Below are 21895 nucleotides of genomic sequence, written 5' to 3' on the forward strand. Positions count from 1 at the left end.
GTATTTTTATTTGTATAGAGATTATTTTTTATATTATTCCCACAATTATCTTGGTGTTTTTAATCCAATTCAGTCAAATAAGTATTAATTTTTTCAGGTTTTACTATAACATGCCAAGGACTAAGATAGGTGATAAAGTGAAAATCATTTACTATTTTCCTCCAATAGTTAGCTACTCAGTTTCTTTCCATATATAAATATTAAAGAAGATTTTTTTTTTAAATTTCCCCTTCCACAATCTTCTAAATTTAATCCTCAAATCATGAGTATTCAATTTATCCATTTCATGGTAAGTTCAGGATACATGAATTTTGTTAAATAATAAATAAATGTAATGGATTGTTAGATGCTTTGTTTTTAACATGTCCCATGCAAATCCTGTGTGTGTGTGTGTGTGTGTGTGTGTGTGTGTGTGTGTGAGTGAAAGCCTATATTGCAGTTCTAACCTCAGAAATATGTGAAAAAATGTACAAGAGTTGTATTTGCCTGTGCAATTCAAATTTTCACCACTTACTGGTTATGACATGACTGATATTGAAGTAAATGAAATTTAGGATATATGTAGGGTCTTTTGTATTCTATTCTATCAAATAATTCTTTTAGAAAGTGAGAAATATTAGTAAAGTGGTCAGTTCCTCTGATACAGTAATAAGCACAGTGTTCTGGTAGGTGTTCAGCATCATTAACTTTTCACTTTTTAAAATATGTTTTTCCCTTAACAAATTCCTCTCTTGATGAGACTACCATTATTCCCAAAGGATTTCATTGTTTGTTTGGTGTTTAAGGCAATTTCTTATTAAATTCTTAAGAATGCACCTTGCATTAAGCTGAGCCAAAATAGTTGAAGCAAATTCAGTATTTAGTTCAAGGCATAGTTTTGTGATTTTCCCACTTATAAATATATATATTTTTAATATTAGAATTCCAGAATATATCGATATTAACATGAAGAGAATTGATCTTGAAGAATGCTATTTTAATGAATACCAAAGAACTTGTGTCTTAGTGGTCCCCTAAAACATTCTTGTGGATTATGAAGTGTGATATGACAAGGGTAGTCATGACAATCCAAAATATGGATGTGAAATGTGTATTACCTTCAAATAATCTTTTTCTAAAATAAATTTCATATAAATTTTTATTCTAGATAGTTATCTATAGCATGACCCATGCTTTATTATAGTAAATGAGCCCATAAAACTAAATTTATTAGACTGGAACCATTTATATTAAATACCTAAAGTATTCCTAGTATGAGTGTTTTGAATATTTTTGAAATGTTACAGATGCAGGGTTTATAGTTTTTCCCATTTTAAAAAATTTTGTATAATTTTTTAATGACTATAAAATTACAGTAGCATTGAGGTTTCTGAAGTTTCATGACTGTCCTTAAGTCCTATTAAGAAGCAGTAATATCTAGTCTGGGAAACTCAAGTTGGTTTACAAAGAAAATTAATTTGCTTTTCATTTCATGAGGCCCTGTTACAATTAGTGTGAAATACTGACATTTACATTCCTGAGTGCAATAAGAGCAGGATGGAATGGTGATGGCAAATAATTGGACCATCTCCAGAGAGGCTTTGAGAAACACTATTAGATCTCCATCTGCTAGTTGGAAATTCCATGTTCATAGTTCATAATGCCAGCTAAAATAAAAGGCTTTGATGATTTCTACCACTCCTTTTCAGGCTTGTACCCCATCTACTTCCAAAAGGACTTGTGACAATTTATGGACTAAAACACTTGAATAATTAAATATTTTCAGCTAGTAATGACTAGAAAACAGGCTACATTTTATTATTACTGTTAAATTTGCCAATGCATACTAAATTTGCTATAAACACATTCCCTTAAAAAATTCTAGTTTGAAAACATTTACTAAATAGAAATCAAAAGAAAATAAGTAAAAGAGCAGAAATAAAAATTCAATAAGGGTTTAAAATAAATTTATGAAGATGTAATTCTAAGTAATACTCGACTGAAATAATTTATCATGCCTTTGAATTCCATGAATAAAATAGTATTCACTTTATCCATTCCGTTAGGACATACCATAAGAAACTTTCATAGAAAATTTTTAAAGGGACAATTCGTTTTGGCGCCCTAAATAAATCACAGAATGATTAATATATTTAAGTCTTCTTTTCCATTCTATGTATGCTTCCTTTTTTCCTTTTCTCCACCTTTTCTTTGAGTGATACATGATATATACATGTCTGCTTACATGGTGAGCAAGGGTGATAAGACTTAAAGAGGAAAGTTTATATCAATTTATCTTGCGACATAAATTGTCCAATTACACAATACTATGCAGTTTTATTAGAGCACCAAAAAATATAAATAAGGTTACATTATTTAACTAAGTTCCAGATCTGACAACCGAACCTAGTTTCCAAAGTAAATCCTTTTTTCCATAAATTGAATATCCCAGAGCCTAAAAAATTCGTATAATGCTCAAAGCTCCCTTCTAAAAACATCTTTTGACATTGTTCATAAAAGCAACTCTTTTCTCATGGCTGTATTTTAGGACTTCCACAAATCCCTTGAATAACCAATAACTTGGCTTTCTATGACTATACATGTATATTTATGAAAGATCCAGAAGTTTGCAAATGGGAATTGCTAAAAATATATATATATTAAAATATATCTTAAAATTATTTCTGTCAAATCATCTGTGATTCAAAGTCATCCACTGGAGTGTATTTATATATGGTACTATAATAGACAATAAGATAAAAAGAAATTCACTACAGGACATTCCCACTTCTCCCTAGAGTCATGGTGTTCCAGAGAAAACACCACTCTCCTCAGGAATACCAGTATAACATTTTAATACATGAAAAGTATGCACCTGTTTTACACACTCAGTCACTCAATCATGTCTGACTGTTTGTGATCCCACAGACTGTAGCCTGCCAGGTTCCTCTGTCCATGGGATTTTCTTAGCAAGAGTACTGAAGTGGGCTGCATTTCCTCCTCTAGGGGATCTTCCTGACTGAGGGATCAAACCCACACCTCCTGAACTAGCAGGCAGATACTTTACCACTGAGCTACCTGGGAATCATTCAACTGTTACTGGTTATGAAATTACCAGATGGTAACGTTTTTACCAAAACAAACCCTGAGGCAACATTCTAGGGCAACTAGCATTTAAGCTATTTCATTCTGGGGAAAAAAATTAAAACCTTTTTTAGAAATAAGAGTAACAGTTAATAATAAATTATGTGCAAGTCACTCCAGCACAGTGTATTTCAATCACTTCAATATTTTTATCTCTCTCAAAAAAGTGTCAGAAATGAGGCATGAAAAGCTATTAACTGAATCATTCACACACTGAATAGATGTTGTTTGTCAATTTGTTCTTTCAATGGAAATAATGAACAACTTATTTATTTATAACTGGTAATTATGATAATACACCTACATTTTCCACTCTTTTTGGTATAGCATAGATATTTTATAATTGTCTTATTTCATACCTGATCTAAGATCATAAGCGTCTATAAAAATTTTGTCTTTCTCAGATTTTCCATAGCTTCCTTTGACTTGGGATGTAATTAAAATATTTAAATGACTTGGTTCCCTTTTCTTTTTTTTTTTTTTTTTTTTTTTTCATTTTTTGCCTTTTCCTCTGGTAGAATTGACCTTAGTGGCTCAGTCAGTAAAGAATCTCCCTGCAATGCAGGAGACCCAGGTTTGATCCCTGGGTTAGGAAGATTCCCTGGAGAAGGGCATAGCAACCCACTCCAGTATTCTTGCCTGGAGAATCCCACAGACAGAGGAGCTTGGTGAGCTATAGTCCATGGGGTGGCAAAGAGTCGGACACAACTGAACGACTAACACTTTCTTTTCTCTCAAATTTATGCACCTGAAGACTGAAATCTGACTTTTAAGTAGATGCAGAATACATGTATATATAATCACTCTGGAGTGAATCTTGTTAGCTCTTGGACTTATTTGTCATTTACCTTGTTTTCTTTCTGGGTAGAAGGAAACAGAGCAGATAAAGAAAGATAATAGAGGCTGACTTATACTTCAGAGAGAAGGAATTCTTGGTCTTAAGAATCAAGACAAAAAGGCTTGCTGCATACCATTTTTCAATTATTTTTAGAACAGAGAGAAACATTTCCCTTGAACTTTTCTCCTCTAACCCTGAAATCAATTTCATCTTTTCTAGACTTGCAACAATTTTTCCATCTTGCTGCAGAACATGCTGTATGTACACCAGACGCTGCCTTCAACATGTACTAAGCTCCATATAAGAAAAGCCTTGGGGAATATGCTTCTACATTTACTTGGACTATTTACAAGGGAAATATTCATCACATTATAAAACATAATTTTTAAAAAACGTGAAAAATTTATCTGAGTTAGATCAATGAAAAACTCCCGGTGAGATATGGTTGTATTTTGTCCTCAATGAACACCAGAGCCCTGTAACACTTCCTATTTTTACATGTCAGCTCAGGAACCCACAGCTAGCTAGGTTAGACCTGATAACGGGGTAACAGGTTAACCATCCCCTTGAGCATCCTGGCTTTCGTCTTTTTTTCCGTATTATTTCCTCTCAGTAATCCTATTTTGTTTTACTTCATATGTCTTTTGTTATAAGCAGTCTCATATTACTTGGGAGGGGGAGGCGAAAAGTATAAGGAAACACAATAGAATTGCTGTTCTAAATGTATTTTTTATTCTTATTGTGACAGTTGTTCAGTAGCTAAGTCATGTCTGTCTCTTTGCAACCCCCTCTTTGCAGTTCAAATACGAACTGCAGCACATCAGTCTTCCCTGTTCTTCTCTGTCTCCCAGAGTTTGCTCAAACTCATGCCATTGAGTTGGTGATGCTATCTATCCATCTCATCCTCTGCTATACCTTTCTCCTCTTCCCCTCAAACTTTCCCAGTGTCAGAGTTTCTTCCAGTGAGTCACCTCTTTGCATCAGGTGTCCAAAGTGTTGTGGCAGTGGTATAATCTAAATTTTTGAATACTTGTTTATTTCTTTGTAGCATCGTGCCCAGTTTCCACTATCTCATTATATTCAGATTTCCAATTCCTCGATTTGCATGTCCTTTATGAGCTCCCTTGGTGTCTCAGAGGGCAAAGAATCTCCTTGTCATGCAGAAGACCCTGGTTCGATCCTTGGGTCAGGAAGATCTAGGAGAAGGAAATGGCAACCCTCTCCAGTATTCTTGCCTGGAGAATTCCATCAACAAAAGAATTACTGGCAGGCTACAGTCCATCAGGTCACAAAGAATCAGACATGACTGTGGCTAACACTTCACACTATGAGCTATAGAAACAAACTTATAGACACACACACACAAAGACACCCACTCACACAGCACACTCCTTCTCCCATATACTCTTCTTCAGATACGAAGATCACTAAGCAAAGTAAGACATACATTTCAGTATGTTTTCCACCATTTGAAACATATTCTCAAGTGCTGGATTAAAGACACTAACAAAGTATATTATCAAAAGAGTTAATGAGGTTTTAAAATGAAGTTCTCAAGAATTTTTAAAAAGTATTAGAGTAAGCCAAAAGTCTATAGGTTATCAAGGGCCCTTAACTATTTGCTACTAATAATATTAAATCTTACATTAAAGTTAACCTAGATATAGATTGTAGACCACAAACCATGATAACTACATTTCAAACATTCCTTCTTTCACTTCCTTTATATCCTAAACTACTGAGCTGCCCATCTACTCCTCTAATTCCAGCTCCAGATCAAAAAGAGAACATTTTTTCAGTTACAACCAAGTATACCCATATGAAAATATCTTCAGCATGATTTCATGATCCTAGTTAGGTGTCTTCTTCCACTTATATTCAGAGAATTGGGGTTAGTATGTTAGTTAAATTCTGAAACTTAAAATGTAGGTTTTAGGTATTATGTTAATAAACTATGAAATAAATATGAACAAAATCTCCTGAATTGAGATCTAAAATGAATGCAGTTTTCATGTTTTTCCCAAAATTTAATCATGGTTAACTTCAGTCATAGATCATAAAAATTCATATAAAGGAAAAATAAATTAATATTTCATCAAAAAATATATTAATCCATTCCCACATAACATTTAATGTGTATTTATACAGTTAAACACTAGCCCAGCTACCAGATTTATGAAGCATGCAATAAAGACAAACTTAAAATATAATAATTCTCACTTGACATCAAATGCCATCTTTAGCTGAAAGTCCTAGTGCCCCATTATCCCTTAATATCAGAGAAAAGATAAAATACAAGAAAAGGAAAATCAAGAAAGGGTATGCCAGATGTTGCATTCTGTTCTCAATTATATAATGTCTATTTCATGAAATTTCTTCAAAAATTAAAGAAAGAATAAATGAGTATCAATGCACTACCTCTATATCTAAAACTAGCATGCTTAATAAGTTAAAATTTTGGAATATAAAAATTCTACATTTACAGATTTAATTTATATGCAGAGAAGATAAAGGACTTGCCTGTAGATCAAACAGTAAAGAATCTGCCTGCAAAGCAGAGACCAGGGTTTGATTCCTGGGTTGGGAAGATCCTCTGGAGAAGGAAATGGCAAGCCACTCCAGTATTCTTGCCTGGAGAATCCCCTGGACAGAGGAGCCTGTTGGGCTACACTCTGTGGGGTTGCAAAGGGTCGGACAGGACTGAGTGACTAACACACACACAGAGGTTGTAAATTACATTTCAGTTCTGTACAACTTTGTTAAACAGAGAGGTCTTCCTCATCAATAGAGGAAAATAAATTTATAAACCTGTGCAATATAAAAGTACAAGTAAAAATCTTAAGTAAATTACTAAGACAACTTCATACAACATATATTTTGGAGTCTCCATATATTTTTTCTTGTTTTTCATGTCATGACGTTTTGTTAAGCTATAAATATAGATACAACGGGAACTACATTACTACTAGCACATACATAAAGTTGGATGAGAAATTTGGATTCGTGATTCTTAATTTTTTTCTACCCCTAAATGCTTAAAGATGTAGCACAATATCAGCAACTCACTATAAGGACGGTGCCCAGTAGTGGTGGTATGCGTGTGTATGGTTTGTGGTGGGAATGGGGGGCCTGGTATGAACAGAGATGCTACCTTCCGTGATTTTTCTTGTTTTTTCTCTGCTAAGAATCAACCCTAAGTGTGTACTTCAATTACCCCCTTTTTCAAAGTCTCTTATCTTCATTTGGGTCTGAAGTTCAGTCTTACAGAATATAATGCAACTTTGGGCAAACCCCAATCAAAGAGACCCCAAAGAGAGATCTACATATGAAAAAATGCATATGGAGATAACCCAGAAATGAGATTATATATCAAAGAAGCCTATAAACACCTATCTTAGAGGATCCTATATGTGTCAGTTCAGAATGTCCATGATTCTCACAAAACGTCCAGCCCATTTTTCTGGAAGCCACTTTGGTCTGTATACACCAGACTTCATCTGTGGTGTGATATTTGATTAACTTCAAGATTCAACTAAGTTGGTGCTTAGTTTAAGCACCAACTATCTATACTTCACCCAAAGGCCTCCTGGAAGCAATTAGTCTGACAAGAATGCAAATGAGACAATTCTGGTCACCTAGGTGATCATGAAAAGGATGGGGGAAATAAGGAAAGAGAGACAAATTGAAAAGTATGCTACAGACAGCACCTTTTCCGGCAACAGATTTCCACCAATACTTTTAAAGAACTCTATGATAGGAAACAGAGTTAAGGAGTGTAAGGGGAAAAGGTAAAACTGGATCTTCAGATCCTAGAAGCTGAAAGAGACTCTTTTTTAAGGCAGAGTTGTCCCATTAGTTTTTTTGTAATAACATTTCATCTAACACTTCCTAGGTCAAAATATTTGAATAAACACCTAGAGAAATTTAGCAGTTTAGTCCTTTCTGCTTACTCCTATACATTATTTTTTTAACATACATTTCTGCTCAGCATTAATATGTTTCCTCAGTATTTGATAGAGTTTTTAAAGGGTTATTTCTCTTTTTTACCTAGCAGTTAAAGCACAATGAACCAGATCTGACTAGATGAGTCAACTATTCCCTAAGTACAACTCCTGGAGTTGTATTAATTTCATTTGCTGCAGTCACAGTATAATTTACTATTATATAAATGGCTTAAATTACAGCATTTGAACATGTGCCAGGAAATAATACTTTCCCCCAAAGCAGATGAACCGAGAACCTGAAATACATGATGCACCTTGAAGATGCTTATCATTCTTCCGAGGAGTGACTTACCAAGTGATAGGACATTTGATTTGAGGGGTGACCTTCCAATAGCAATGAAGCGAATTTCAATTATTTGGAAATGTTACTATGAAAAATGAATTAAAATAAATATTTAAAGTGGATAAATACAGAAGCTTTTCCAGTAGCACTTCCTCTGGGAGGTGGGAAAGCTGGGGACCAAGAGCAATAACAACTTTGATTTCCCTTCCTTGAGTTTCTATAGAAGGGCCTTTCTCAACCCTTTTCCTTATGCTCTCCAAAATAGCTCAAATATCTGAGGAAATTTGGTTGAGAGTCTCAGAGAAGTGTTATTAAAATTTATCTAAAGGAAACAAACAATATCATAGAAAAACTAAGCATTATTTAGTACAATCAGTTCAGTTCAGTTGCTCAGTCACATCCGACTCTTTGCGACCCCACAGACTGCAGCACACCAGGCTTCCCTCTCCTTCACCAACTCCCGGAGCTTGCTCAGACTCATGTCCATAGAGTAGGTGATGTCATCCAACCATCTCATACTCTGTTGTCCCCTTGCCCTCCAACAGAGGATGAAATGGATGAATGGCATCACGGACTCAATGCACATGAGTTTGAGCAAGCTCTGTGACACGAGCAGGCTCCAGCAGTAAAGAACTATTTAGTACAATAGTTCAAGTAAATTTGCACATCCTAAAACCTAACCACTTAGAAGTCACTTTTGGAAATTAACGTATATAATATCCCTTATGATCTTTTTTTTTTTTTGGCATTAATGACATCTACTTTAATCACCTTTGCTAGTGGTTCCAGCCCTTATGATCTTGTTTTCATGGCTGGCATAGATCCAGCCATGAAATGCTAAAAAACTAAAAATGCTCTAAATAGCCATAATATGTATGTATATATTTACATATATAATAATATATAAACATACTAGATATAAGTATATGTATTCACGTGCATGCAGGTGTGCTTACTTATGTCTGACTCTTTGCGACCCCATGGACTGTAGCCAGCCAGGCTCTTCTGTCCATGGAGTTGTTCAGGCAAGAATACTGGAGTGGGTAGCCATTCTGTTCTCCAGGGGATCTTCTCAACCCCAGGATCAAACCCAAGTGTCCAGCATTGCAGGCAGATTCTTTACTGTCCGAGCCACCAGAAAAGCTCCAAATACATGTATTTGAGTCTGCTAAATATAGTGTGCCCCTAGATTTATTCACCCATTCAATACATATTCACTGAGAACTTGCTATCTTCAAGACACTGTTAGGAATTAAAAGATAGGTGGAGGTGATGGTCTAAAAGAGGCTTAAAAAGGAAGTCTGTCAAAATTCAGAATAAATTAGAAAGAAAAATTTAATTACCCTCAGGGGAAACAATGATGATAAAAACATAATCCAAGGTGCAGTGGAATGATCAACAGAGTGAAAAGCAGAACACTGGCTGTGATCCGTGTGAACTTTGTCAAGGTCATTTCACCTTCGGGCTTCTGTTACCATATATGATAAATGAAAATTTAACCATGTGATCTTCAGAGTCCCCTCTAGCTCCAGTGTTGGATAAAACTATGCTCCAGAAGCCTGATTTAAACCAGAAGGTGCAAATCTCATTTTTCACTTGTAATGGCTTCACTGATGAATAGCAGTGTCAGCTAAAATGAATTCCATGTCTTCTTCCCTTTCCTGATTCCAATTTGATGGAGGTATCAGTTAGTAATAAAATAGCACTGAGGAGTTGGGACTCACAAAAGGACAGAACTGCACCCAATATCAATATACTACGATGATGGGATTATAGAATCATTATTTTTACACCCAAACATTTTGAAAATAGCTAATGAAAACAAACAATGAAGAGTAGATAGACAAGTAGAATGTCAGTGAAAATAACCAGGAGACAAAAGTGTATAATTATTTTCTTGTTTGAACGTAAGAAAAATTAATGTCTACTGATATTTTATTCAAAAATTTTATGTGCAAATTCAATCATGAAGCCATGGCAATCACAGGATAAAAGATAAAGTTTTATCATTAATTAGAACATGGCTTGGTTTGAAAAAAGTTTGGTAGTAAAATCAAGGTTAAATGAAATATCATGAGGCTGTGCAATTAGGTTAATAATGAGGCGCCCCAGGGATCAGTGCTAGTACAGGTGTTCAAATATTTATTAATGACTTGGAAGAGTTGTGAATAATATGAAAGCACATTTGGATGACTTCAAGATATTTATAGCAATCAAAATAGGTGAATAGCTGCTTTTCTTGACCCATTCATAAGCAATTATTTAGCATATTACAGAAAATAATCAACGAGAGCAAATTAATGTGAAGTGGGTGGAACTACCTGATTTTTCTTAATATGCAAATAGCTACTGAAGTAGCTATTGCCTTTCAGGCAAGAGTGGGCAGATCTAAGAAGACATCTGTCCAGTAAACAGCTCTTCACACTCAAACAAACAAACAAAAAATACTGGAATAAAGAATAATGCAATAAAATATTTACTTAAACCAGTATGCATTGCTGAAAAGTTTTGCACACCAGAGTCTTGCTCTATTGTTGAGGCAAGGTGTGGCTCCTCAAACTACACACTAGGATTATCCGGTGTCTAATCTAATGATGTGCTAAAATGTTGTTCAGTCACTAAGTCATGTCCAATTCTTCGTGACCCCATGGATTGCAGCATGCCCAAATTCATTTCCATTGAATCAGTGATGCTATCTAACTATCTCATCTTCAGCCACCCCCTTCTCTAGCATTCAATCTTTCCCATCATCAGGGTCTTTTCCAATGAGCCAGTTCTTCACATCAAGTGGCCAAAGTATTGGAGCATTAGCTTCAGCTTCAACCCTTCCAATGAATACTCAGGGTTCATTTCCTTTAGGATTGACTGGTTTTACCTCCTTGCTGTCCAAGGACTCTCAAGAGTATTCTCCAGCACCACAGTTCAAAAGCATCAATTCTTTGGCACTAAGCCTTTCTTGTGGCCCAGTTCTCACATTGGTACTTGACCACTGGAAAAACCATAGCTTTAATTATTCCGACCTTTGTCAGCAAAGAGATGTCTCTGCATCTTAATATGCTATCATAGCATAGGTTTATCATAGCATAGGTTTGTCATAGCTTTCCTTGCAAGGAGCAAGTGTCTTAATTTCACAGCTGCAGTCATCATCTGCACTGATTTTATAGCCCAAGAAGGTAAAATCTATCACTGTTTCCACTTTTCACCTTCTATTTGCCATGAAGTGATGGGACCAGAGGCCATGATCTTACTTTTTTGAATGTTGAGTTTTAAGCCAGCTTTTTTACTTTCCTCTTTAAACTCATCAAGAGGCTCTTTAACATCCTCTTCACTTATTGACATTAGAGTCTTATCTTCTGAATATATGAGGTTGTTAATATTTCTCCCTGCAGTCTTGATTCCAGCTGGTGATTTATCTGGCCGGGCGTTTCACATGATGTACTCTGCATATTGGTTAAATAAGCAGGGTAACACTATATAGGCATGACAATATAAAACATCATACTCCTTGCCAAATTTTGAACCAGTCAGTTGTTCCCTGTCTGGTTCAAATTGTTACTTCTTGATCCACATACAGGTTTATCAGGACACAGGTAAGGTGATCTGGTACTCCCATCTCTTTAGGGTTTCCTACAGTTTAATGTGAGCCACACAGTCAAAGACTTTAGCATTGTCAATGAAGCAGAAAGAGATGTTTTTCTGGAATTCCTTTGCTTTCTTCATGATCCAATGAATGTTGGCAATTTGATCTCTGTTTCCTCTGTCTTTTCTAAACCCACCTTATACATTTGGAAGTTCTTGGTTCATGTGCTGCTGAAGCCTTGCTTGAAAGATTTTGAGCATAACCTTACTAGCATGTGAAATGAGTGCAACTGTGTGGTTGTTGGAATATTCTTTTTTTTCTTTTAATTTAAATTTATTTATTTTAATTAGAGGCTAATTACTTTACAATATTGTATTGGTTTTGCCATACATCAACATGAATCTGCCACAGGTGTACATGTGTTCCCAATCCTGAATCCCCCTCCCACCTCCCTCCCCATACCTTCCCTCTGGGTCATCCCAGTGCACCAGCCCCAAGCATCCTGTATCCTGCATTGAACCTGGACTGGCGATTCTAAGAAAGCTGTGGTACATATACACAATGGAGTATTACTCAGCCATTAGAAAGAATACATTTGAATCAGTTCTAATGAGGTGGACGAAACTGGAATATTCTTTTGCACTGCCCTTCTTTGGGTTGGAATTAAAACTAATATTTTCCAGTCCTGTGGTCACTGCTGTGTTTTCCTAATTTGCTGACATATTGAGTGTAGCACTTTGACAGCATCATCTTTTAGAATTGTAAATAGCTCAGCTGGAATTCCATCAACTCCACTAGTTAGTTGTGTTCCTTGTAATGCTTCTGAAGGCCTACTTGATTTCACACTCTAGAATGTCTGGCTCTAGGTCAGTGACCACACCATCATGGTTATTCCCGTCATTAAGACTTTTTTTGCATAGTTTTTCTGAGAATTCTTGCCACCTTTTCTTAATCTCTTCTGCTACTGTTAGGTACTTACCATTTCTGTCCTTTATCATGCACATCCTCACGTGAAATATTATCACAAATTTTCTTGAAGAGATCTCTAGTCTTACCCATTCCATTGTTTCCTCTATTTCTTTGCATTGTTCATTTAAGAAGGTCTCCTTGCTATTCTCTGGAATTGAATGCTATTCTGCATTCAGTTGGGCATATCTTTACCTTTCTCCTTACTTTTAACTTCTCTTCTTTTCTCACCTATTTGTAAAGCCTTCTCAGAAAACCACTTTACCTTACTGCATTTCTTTTCTTTTAGAATGATTCTGATCACTGCTTTCTGTACAATGTTAAAACCTCTGTTGATAGTTTTCCAGGCATTGTATCTAAATGCCTCAGTTCAGTTCAGTTCAGTAACTCAGTCATATCCATGGAATATGGATATGACTACCCCATGGAATGCAGCACACCAGGCTTCCCTGTCCATCATCAACTCCTGGAGCTTACTCAAATGCCTGTCCATTGAGTCAGTGATGCCATCCATCCATCTTATCCTCTGTCATCCCCTTCTCCTCCGGCCTTCAAGTTTTCCCAGCATCAGGGTCTTTTCCAACGAGTCAGTTCTTCACATCAGGTGGCCAAGTATTGGAGCTTAAGCTTTAGCATCAGTCCTTCCAATGAATATTCAGGACTGATTAGTTTTTAGGATGAATTCATTGGATCTCCTTGCAGTCCAAGGCGCTCTCAAGAGTCTTCTCCAACAGTTCAAAAGCATCAATTCTTCACACTCAGCTTTCTTTATAGTCCAGCTCTCACATGCACACATGACTACTGGAAAAACCATAGCTTTGACTAGATGGACCCTTGTTGACAAAATAATGCCTCTGCTTTTTAATATGCTGTCTAAGTCATAACTTTTCTTCCAAGGAACAAATGTCTTTTAATTTCATGGCTGCAGTCACCATCTGCAGTGATTTTTGACCCCCCAAAAATAAAGTCTGTCACTGTTTCCATTGTTTCCCCTTCTATTTGTCATGAAGTGATGGGACCATATGCCATGATCTTAGTTTTCTGAATGTTGAGTTTTAAGCCAAGTTTTTTACTCTCCTCTTTCATTAAGAGACTCTTTAGTTCTTCTTCTCTTTCTGCCATAAGGGTGGTGTCATCTCCATATCTGAGGTTATTGATATTTCTCCCAGCAATCTTGATTCCCACTTCTGCTTCATCCAGCCCAGCATTTCTCATGATGTATTCTGCATATAAGTTAAACAATCAGGGTGACAATATACAGCCTTGACGTACCAGATCCAGTCCTTTGAATCTATTCATCACCTCTATTGTATAATCATAGGGATTTGATTTAGGTCATACCTGAATGGCTTAGTGGGTTTCCCTACTTTCTCTAATTTAAGCCTGAATTTTTCAGTAAGGAGCTCATGATATGAGGTACAGTCAGTTCATGATATGAAGTACAGTCTTGACATATCAAGACCAAGTCAGCTCCAGGTCTTGTTTCCTGATAAGCTTCTCCATCTTGCCCTTTACGAACATAATTAATTTGACTTTGGTATTGACCATCTGGTGACATCCATGTGGAGTGTCTTCTCTTGCATTACTGGAAAAGGGTGTTTGCTCTGACCCTGATGTGCTAAATAGTTTCCTATTATCATCCACTCCTTTCTAACATTTGGTGATTCAGGGGAGTTTCCAAATGTCTTTCAAGTGAGTGACATTTACAAGGGCCTCCCCAACTTGCTCCATTCTGAAGTATTTTGCTGACATTAAGTTTTGTGTACTAAAATTCCCGAACTGAAGCTCTCAAGCTTCAGAAAAATTAATAGTAATTCCTCTTCATAATAAAACACAACACCATTCAAAAATAGCATAAATTATATATATTCTACTCCCCTGTCCTAAGATTATTTAATTATTGTGCATTACCAGGAACTCTTAAATGTAGCATAGATTCAATTATAATTCACTCACTCAAAAACATTTTCTGAGTCCGTGCTTTATCTAATGCATAGTGATAATAAGAAGAATGTAAAGAACTAATAAAACATGGAGCCTGCCCTAACAGGATTTACCGAGTCAAGTCACCCTTCTCATGAGCTAAGTATTTCTTAATCCTGGTCTATATAGATCACAAATAAAAATGCAATGTTATAATAAATTTTAAACATATTACTAAGAATTAGTACTGTTTTTCTAGGTATATATAATAATTTTAAAAATTTTTTATTGGAATATAGCTTTTACAATGTCATACCAGTTTCAAGTGTACAGCAAAGTGAACCAGCTACACATATACTTATATATCCACTACTTTTACAAAAATACTTTTAACCACAAGCAACTATTTTCTGCTATCATTTATCTTTTCTATCCAGGAGCAAACTTGATCTGTGCTACTAATTTTCTCATTTAAAAAGTTAACTTGGTAGTCCCCAAATTTTAGAGGAAAATAAAAGATCCCTAACCTGTTTGAAATTGAGCCGATAGGCCAATATAAGTAGAATGAAACCAAATACTAATACAAACATCAAACTGTCTCCAACACACCTCTAACAAAATAACCCATCAGTAAATCCACTAATATGGAAGGAAGTATGTGTGGATGTGTGAAGCACTGAGAGTGCAATTTTTTTCAAGATTTGGTAAAGGACCTCTGTTCCCTATATATGCCTGCCTGGAAGTTTCAGATGTGAACATCTGTAGACTTTGGGAATCTCAATGTTAAATGGGAACTTAGACTTCAAATATTAACTATAAATTTTCTGTATACTATGTGACATGTCACCACCAGAGACTTAAAAAAAAAAAAAAAAAAAAACTCACGAATAAAGCCAAAGATTCACGGTAAAAGATAAACTAGGGTAAGTGACTATGAACCTTTGTTAGAACTTCAAACATGTAATTTATTAGTGAGATTTACTAGAAAATCTGGAACTATATACTTGTAAAGTTCACAAATTGGAGAATGATTCACATAGGAGGTATGAGAATTACACCAATTTCTCTTTCTAGATCTTTCAGTGGCTGTAGGCTATTTTACAGTGTGATTTAAGTATAATTTTAGCAAAAGGAAACAAGTAGTAAATGAGAGAATTCATTAGCAGGTAGTCAAGCATACCTGGTCTATCAATCATGCTGCTATTTTTAATTATCAGCAAATTTAATTTTGTCTCAAGGGGAGTGAATTCATACTTTAAAGTATCAGTACATCATATTTAGTTTGAAAACATTTTAGAATGTGTCTTCATTATAAAATACCAAAAGTACTTCCCATATTAGGTTTCCTTGTTGTTGTTTAGTTGCTAAGTCTGTCTGACTCTTTGCAACCCCATGGACTGTAACCTGCCACGCTCCTCTGTCCATGGGTCTTCCCAGGCAAGAATAATGGAATGGGTTGCCATTTCCTTCTCCATGTGATCTTTCCAACCCAGGGATCAAACCGGCAGCTCTTTCATAAGCAAGATTAGATTTCCTAGGCAGGCAGAAAGTAATGGTATCCCTAATACAAATCAGGACATTTTATTTTATTTATTTATTTTTTTTAACTTTACAATATTATATTGGTTTTGCCATATATCAAAATGAATCCACCACAGGTATACATGTGTTCCCCATCCTGAACCCTCCTCCCTCCTCCCTCCCCGTACCATCCCTCTGGGTCGTCCCAGTGCACCAGCCCCAAGCATCCAGTATCGTGCATCAAACCTGGACTGGCGATTCATTTCATATATGACATTATACATGTTTCAATGCCATTCTCCCAAATCATCCCACCCTCTCCCTCTCCCACAGAGTCCAAAAAACTGTTCTATACATCAGTGTCTCTTTTGCTGTCTTGTATACAGGGTTATTGTTACCATCTTTCTAAATTCCATATCTCATTCAAATCAGGGCATTTTAAAACAACCAAATGGCGTTTCTAAAAATATACCTTTGCTCAGGTAAACAGACTTGTCATGGTAATACCAAAAAAAAAAAAAAAAAACTCTGGATCAGGCCTAAAATTGTAAAAGAGCATATGAAAGGGATACAGAGTTTTGTACTAATTTACACAGAAAAGGCAGATCTGGGTATTTGCTCAAGACTGAGTCCACAGTGATTAAATAAATGTATGGGCTTTCACACAATTCCAGCTTTTAAATGTCAGCCAATTACTATGAAATGATGTTTTTAACTTGGATAATCTATGTTATATTCTATTTCTCTCCTGAATCAAGTGAATTACTCAAGTTAGGTTGATTATTTTTATCACTCTGGATTACAACGGGAAGCAAGCATCTTAACCAGCCTACACAGTGTTAGGCTCTAGAAGCTCAGCCTAGTGAAGAAAGGTACATATTGATTTAATATACACACAGACTCTTCAAGGTCAAACATCAAGTTTAATGAAAGAAGAGTACCTGAATGAGTGTTAATACTCTTCTCTATACCAGTGCTTCTGGATCTTAAAATACTCTGCACTTCATGAGAAAGTTATGTGGCATTTGAAACTCCTCCGAAAGTTAAAGAAAGCTCTGATGCCCAAATGGAGCCGTCAATAAAATTGAGCACTATTCAGAAAACAGAATACTGGAGATTTGAGTGCACCCTCCTGCACGACAGTGAGAGTTACAAATGAGAAAAGAGAAAGAAAAGATTACACCTATTGCATATATCTTCTTTAATGCCCATTCTCTTGATGAATATGATGGTTACACATAGGCTGATGAGATTCCTTTAGTGTACAAAGAAAAGCTACTTTTGTTTTATAATACATATCATAAGTCTTTCCTAAACACAGACTACATTTAAGTTGTTATTCAACTGTATGGAGAAAGAACTGATGTTGGGGGCACTGAGTCACAATATTGTACTCTTGGGGCACAAATGAAGCACACTTATTGCTAGTAGTCACTACTTGCTAGATTTCAAATGGGAACTTGGATTTTAAATATTTCAGAAAGAACTTCTCTCAAAGTCTCTATTGTCATTGTATCTCTTTCAATTTTTACCACACCAACAATATTCTCTGAGCAAGATTCCAAAAAGTCACACAAAAGCATTTCCTCAAATGCCTTAAATCTTCCTCTGCTCTCAATTTCTTAAACGAATTATAGCTCATTGGAACCCTCCCAAGTGGCCCATTCGGCAAAGCTATATTTAAAACCATTTTCTATGTTGCATTTTTTTTTTTTTTTTTACCAACTGATGAAATTTTGGTCAATCTTGTCAACAGGGCCTCAGTGTAGGCGCTGTTGTAGTTACTTTATAAGAATTTATAAGGATTGTGTGAAAAGGACAGACACTCTGTGGCATGCATTCACTGAAAGAGTGAATTATGAATAGAGAACTTGAAAGGGAATCAAGGGAGTTAAACTGTAATCAGGGAGAGTATATTTGTCAGTGCATGGGTAAGGCATCTAAACAGATTGTTAGCCTTACAGTATCTTCTCTACAGATCATGCAACCTGGAGTTCTTAACCATTAGATTCATTCCTCTCACACACTGCCTGAAATACAAACCATTTTAGTTATAAGAATCATATTTGGAACAGAAAGCATATTTCAAAGTAGTTCAGAGTAACTCATTAGAGCCCAGTGGTACTGACCACAATGAAAGTTCTAGTGAAGCAAAAAGATATAAGGAGTCACAGTCTCAAGTGTCCACAGGATCAGGCAGGTGCTAGGCATGAAAAAAAAAAAGAAAAGAAGACGAGTGCTAGTGTCAAGTGACTCCCAGCCACAATGTATGTGAAATAGGGAGTAGTGGAAACTGAAGTAAACGAGAGCGCCCTTACCTCATCTAAAAGGGGCAACGACCACCCGCTCCAGCAGACTGTTGCCCAACAGGACATAGATCCATATCTTCCAGTTTTTCTAGAGAAACCAAAAATCTCAATTTTTGTGGGAAATTTCCAATGTTCAAATGTCATAAACTCATTCTATTTTTGTGTGTGTGTAATATATTATAGGTCAACACTGTTCAGGGCAAATCATATAGGTGAGGGACAGATTTGGCCAATCTGTTGACAATTTCCTATCTAGAACATAGAAAAGGGAGGTTCAGATGGAATAAGTGTGGATTCTAGGCTATTAATTAAGAGACCATATAAGGGCCCTAGAGAGCATCCTTTTCTAATGGAAAAGATCCTCAAGCAGAGTCTACATAAAAACCTAATTGTTGTATGCTATGTGTTATGGGCAAAGACATACCCTTTTTAGAAAGCAAATATATTTGGATTTTATTTTTAAAGTTTTTAAATTCTTTTTAATGTTATTTAGTTTCACCCTGTCCTGTAAAAGAAAGGATTTAGGATAACATGACCAAAGTTCCAATTAGATAAAATTTAAAATGAATTATGACTGAAAGACCTAGAAGAAATGATGCTAATAAAAATGAGATAAAGTACACCAAATGCATGCTGAATACAGTCAGAAGAATAAAAGTCTCATTAGCCATTAATTTATAAAACTGATTACCATGTGCATGAGGAGGGGAGGTAGTGTTAACTATTTTGCAAAGTTCAATTTGCTTTTTTTTAAATGCAGTTTCATCTTCAATGTGAATGAATATATCTTGCTTATAGTTCATAAAGTAATAAACATATATCAGAATAAAGGAACATTTTTATGTAATTTGACTGTTTAGATTTCATGTCTTCACAGTAAAAAAGTGTTATTTTTAAAGGGTGCATTTGTAAGCCTAAATAGAGGACAGAACAGATCCCTTCTTACTTAGAATTTTTATACTCCTTCAGCTGAAAGGGAAAGATTTTTCAATAATAAGAAAAGGCACTGTGAGTTACAGATGCATTGGTCTGATGAGGCTATATACAGGATATATTACCAGCAATATTCCAACCTAATGTGTCAGAATTGTACAGCTCTTTTTAAAAAGTTACATTAATAAAAAGTAAGCACTTTACCAAGGTAAATCGATTGTTTTTTGTTGTTATTCTTAAGGAGAGAAAAAAATAGGATGATGTGGTATCAGAGTGGTAGGCATTAGTGTATTCCAGCCTAATTTCAATGCCAAATCCAGACCATTAAATGTGATTTGGAAAGGCTCAGCTCTTAGAGTATCAGAGGATGTGCAGTCCATGCGTAATGAAGAAGCACTCCTGTAAATCAGCAGATGAGCACCATGCATTCTGATGAACAAAGCATAGAGGTTGGAATTAACTAAAAAGCTCTCCTGTATACAGCTTCCCTTCCTAACGGGTAAACTATTGCCAGGGAGATAGGGACCAGGTCTCTGCATTTAATTTTTTTTAACAAATATTTATTGAATATCTACTACTTGATGGGTGACAGTTCTAGAAAAAAATGATCCCAATGAAACTCCAGTCAATTCATGCTAACTCAATAGGCTCTATTCTGTTGAGAGTTGAGGCAATTACAATTACAATAACAACTTTAGCTAATCAAAATAATTAGTTAATTGTATTTTTTATAACAACAAAATACTGTCATCAAAAAATCATTAACAACAGCAAAATACTTTCAGACAATCTGAACACCTTCCTTAACCCATCTCTACTTCTCAGTCTAATACCTTACACAATGAAAAATCCCATCTCTGAGTAACAACTCCTGACTACTGCAAGATGTTCACTTATAAAAAGCAAAGTAAACTTTCATAGGATGATCTACTTATTGACAAAGAAGAGCAATATATAAACTTCAAAAAGGTCTTCAACTGCAAGTAAGGAAACCAAAAATCATGTGCTTTATAATCTTCAATTAATCCGATAATTTAACTCATTAGAATGCTTTCGTCTTTTTCCTCTAGCATTCTAAACTGTTAAGTGTCTTAGAGTGTATGAAAATATTATATTTCAAGAATAATAAACACAGTCCTGAGACTAAGTCCTGCCACCAATCATACACATATATATATAATTTTTTTCCTTGAAGAATGTTTCTGTATTAACAGACATTACATAAAATGAAAAGGGAAGGGCACCCACAGTCAAATATAAGAAATACTGGTTAAACCAATTCCAGAAGTCAAAGTTTGTCTAGGTAGCTATCAGCCATTCTACTGTTTTAAAGATCTTCCTTGAAAATCCTAAAAGGTAACTACTAGACCACATGTTCTTAGGAGATGGATTCCACATGACTTTAAGGTACAGTAGTTTAATTGCATTTTGATAGATGGAGGTGAAAATGTGAAAAATTTTTATTAACACTCAGTTTTAAAAGCTTTATTCCTGTGGTACACCGAGACAAGGGGATTCCAGAAGTTACTTTTCAGGGTTTGGTCCTTAGAAATTGGTATATTTTTATTAAGTTTTGTTAAGCTTTGGTACATTTTTGTTAAGTTCATTTATGTTAAGTGCATTATGTATGTAAGTGAACATGGGATATTCTATATAAACACTATCATCAATCATAAAAAAAAAAACCATATGGTGGAAATAATGCAATAATCCATTTCTAGGTTATATTTCTCACATAGAGAATAATTAATTTTCAATCATTTGTCATGGGTACACAATGTATAATTAGAACTGCTTCATGGTGAACTCTCTCAAAAGAAAAATTTGTAGTATCCAGAAAAATAAGCCATTCAGTGTTCTGGGCTTTATGGTAAAGGCTTCCAAAATAATAGAATGTATTTTGTACATTTTTACCAGTATAAAAAGCTACCAGAAATTCACCATTCCCAAATCAAGACAATTTATGCCTAACCCATTCAAAACTTACTGGGTAAATATAAAGTGTTATTTTCTTCACATAATTTCACAAAGTCAGATAAACTTATTTGCCAAAGGGCTTACAAAATACTGTTACTCCACACCTACCAACATGCAAATCAAAGAACCACCAATAATGTTGGCATTAGTGGTTAAAGGGGCAGTGAAATTTTTATATCAACAAGCTCTGAACAGGCCTCTCAGACAGGAGGCTTGGGCAAAATCATTTATCAAGTTAAGTCAGGTGAATCTGTAATCAATGAGCCGAGTTCTGCTGGAACTGCAGTGCCTCAGGGATGTGCTACAGAAGAAAACATTGATTATTGCTTTTACTTGTTTATTTCTCCACGTAGAATAGAAATGAGTATTACTAATTTTGCAACTATTTAATTCAGTTTTCACTAAGTACTATATAAAACATAAATAAATGATAAGAAC

The 21895-nt window shown here is 35.3% G+C and overlaps 1 protein-coding gene across 10 annotated transcripts in view; it reads right to left on the minus strand.

The window, feature by feature from the left end:
- The window catches only part of CTNNA3 (catenin alpha 3), a 1911430-nt gene that overhangs the window by 1309543 nt on the left and 579992 nt on the right, over positions 1-21895 (minus strand). The window contains exon 2 of one of the 10 annotated variants that reach the window (XM_055590648.1): positions 18557-18635. The exons of 8 other annotated variants lie outside the window; for them this stretch is intronic. In XM_055590648.1, coding sequence (XP_055446623.1) covers positions 18557-18613 — 57 coding nt within the window. In that variant the 5' untranslated portion in view covers positions 18614-18635. Of the gene's footprint in view, positions 1-18556; positions 19046-21895 lie in introns of those variants that run through there. One more of the 10 variants, XM_055590620.1, reaches the window with a different exon arrangement.

This window comes from Bubalus kerabau, chromosome 1 (genome assembly GCF_029407905.1).
Source record: "Bubalus kerabau isolate K-KA32 ecotype Philippines breed swamp buffalo chromosome 1, PCC_UOA_SB_1v2, whole genome shotgun sequence".
NCBI lineage: Eukaryota > Metazoa > Chordata > Mammalia > Artiodactyla > Bovidae > Bubalus > Bubalus kerabau.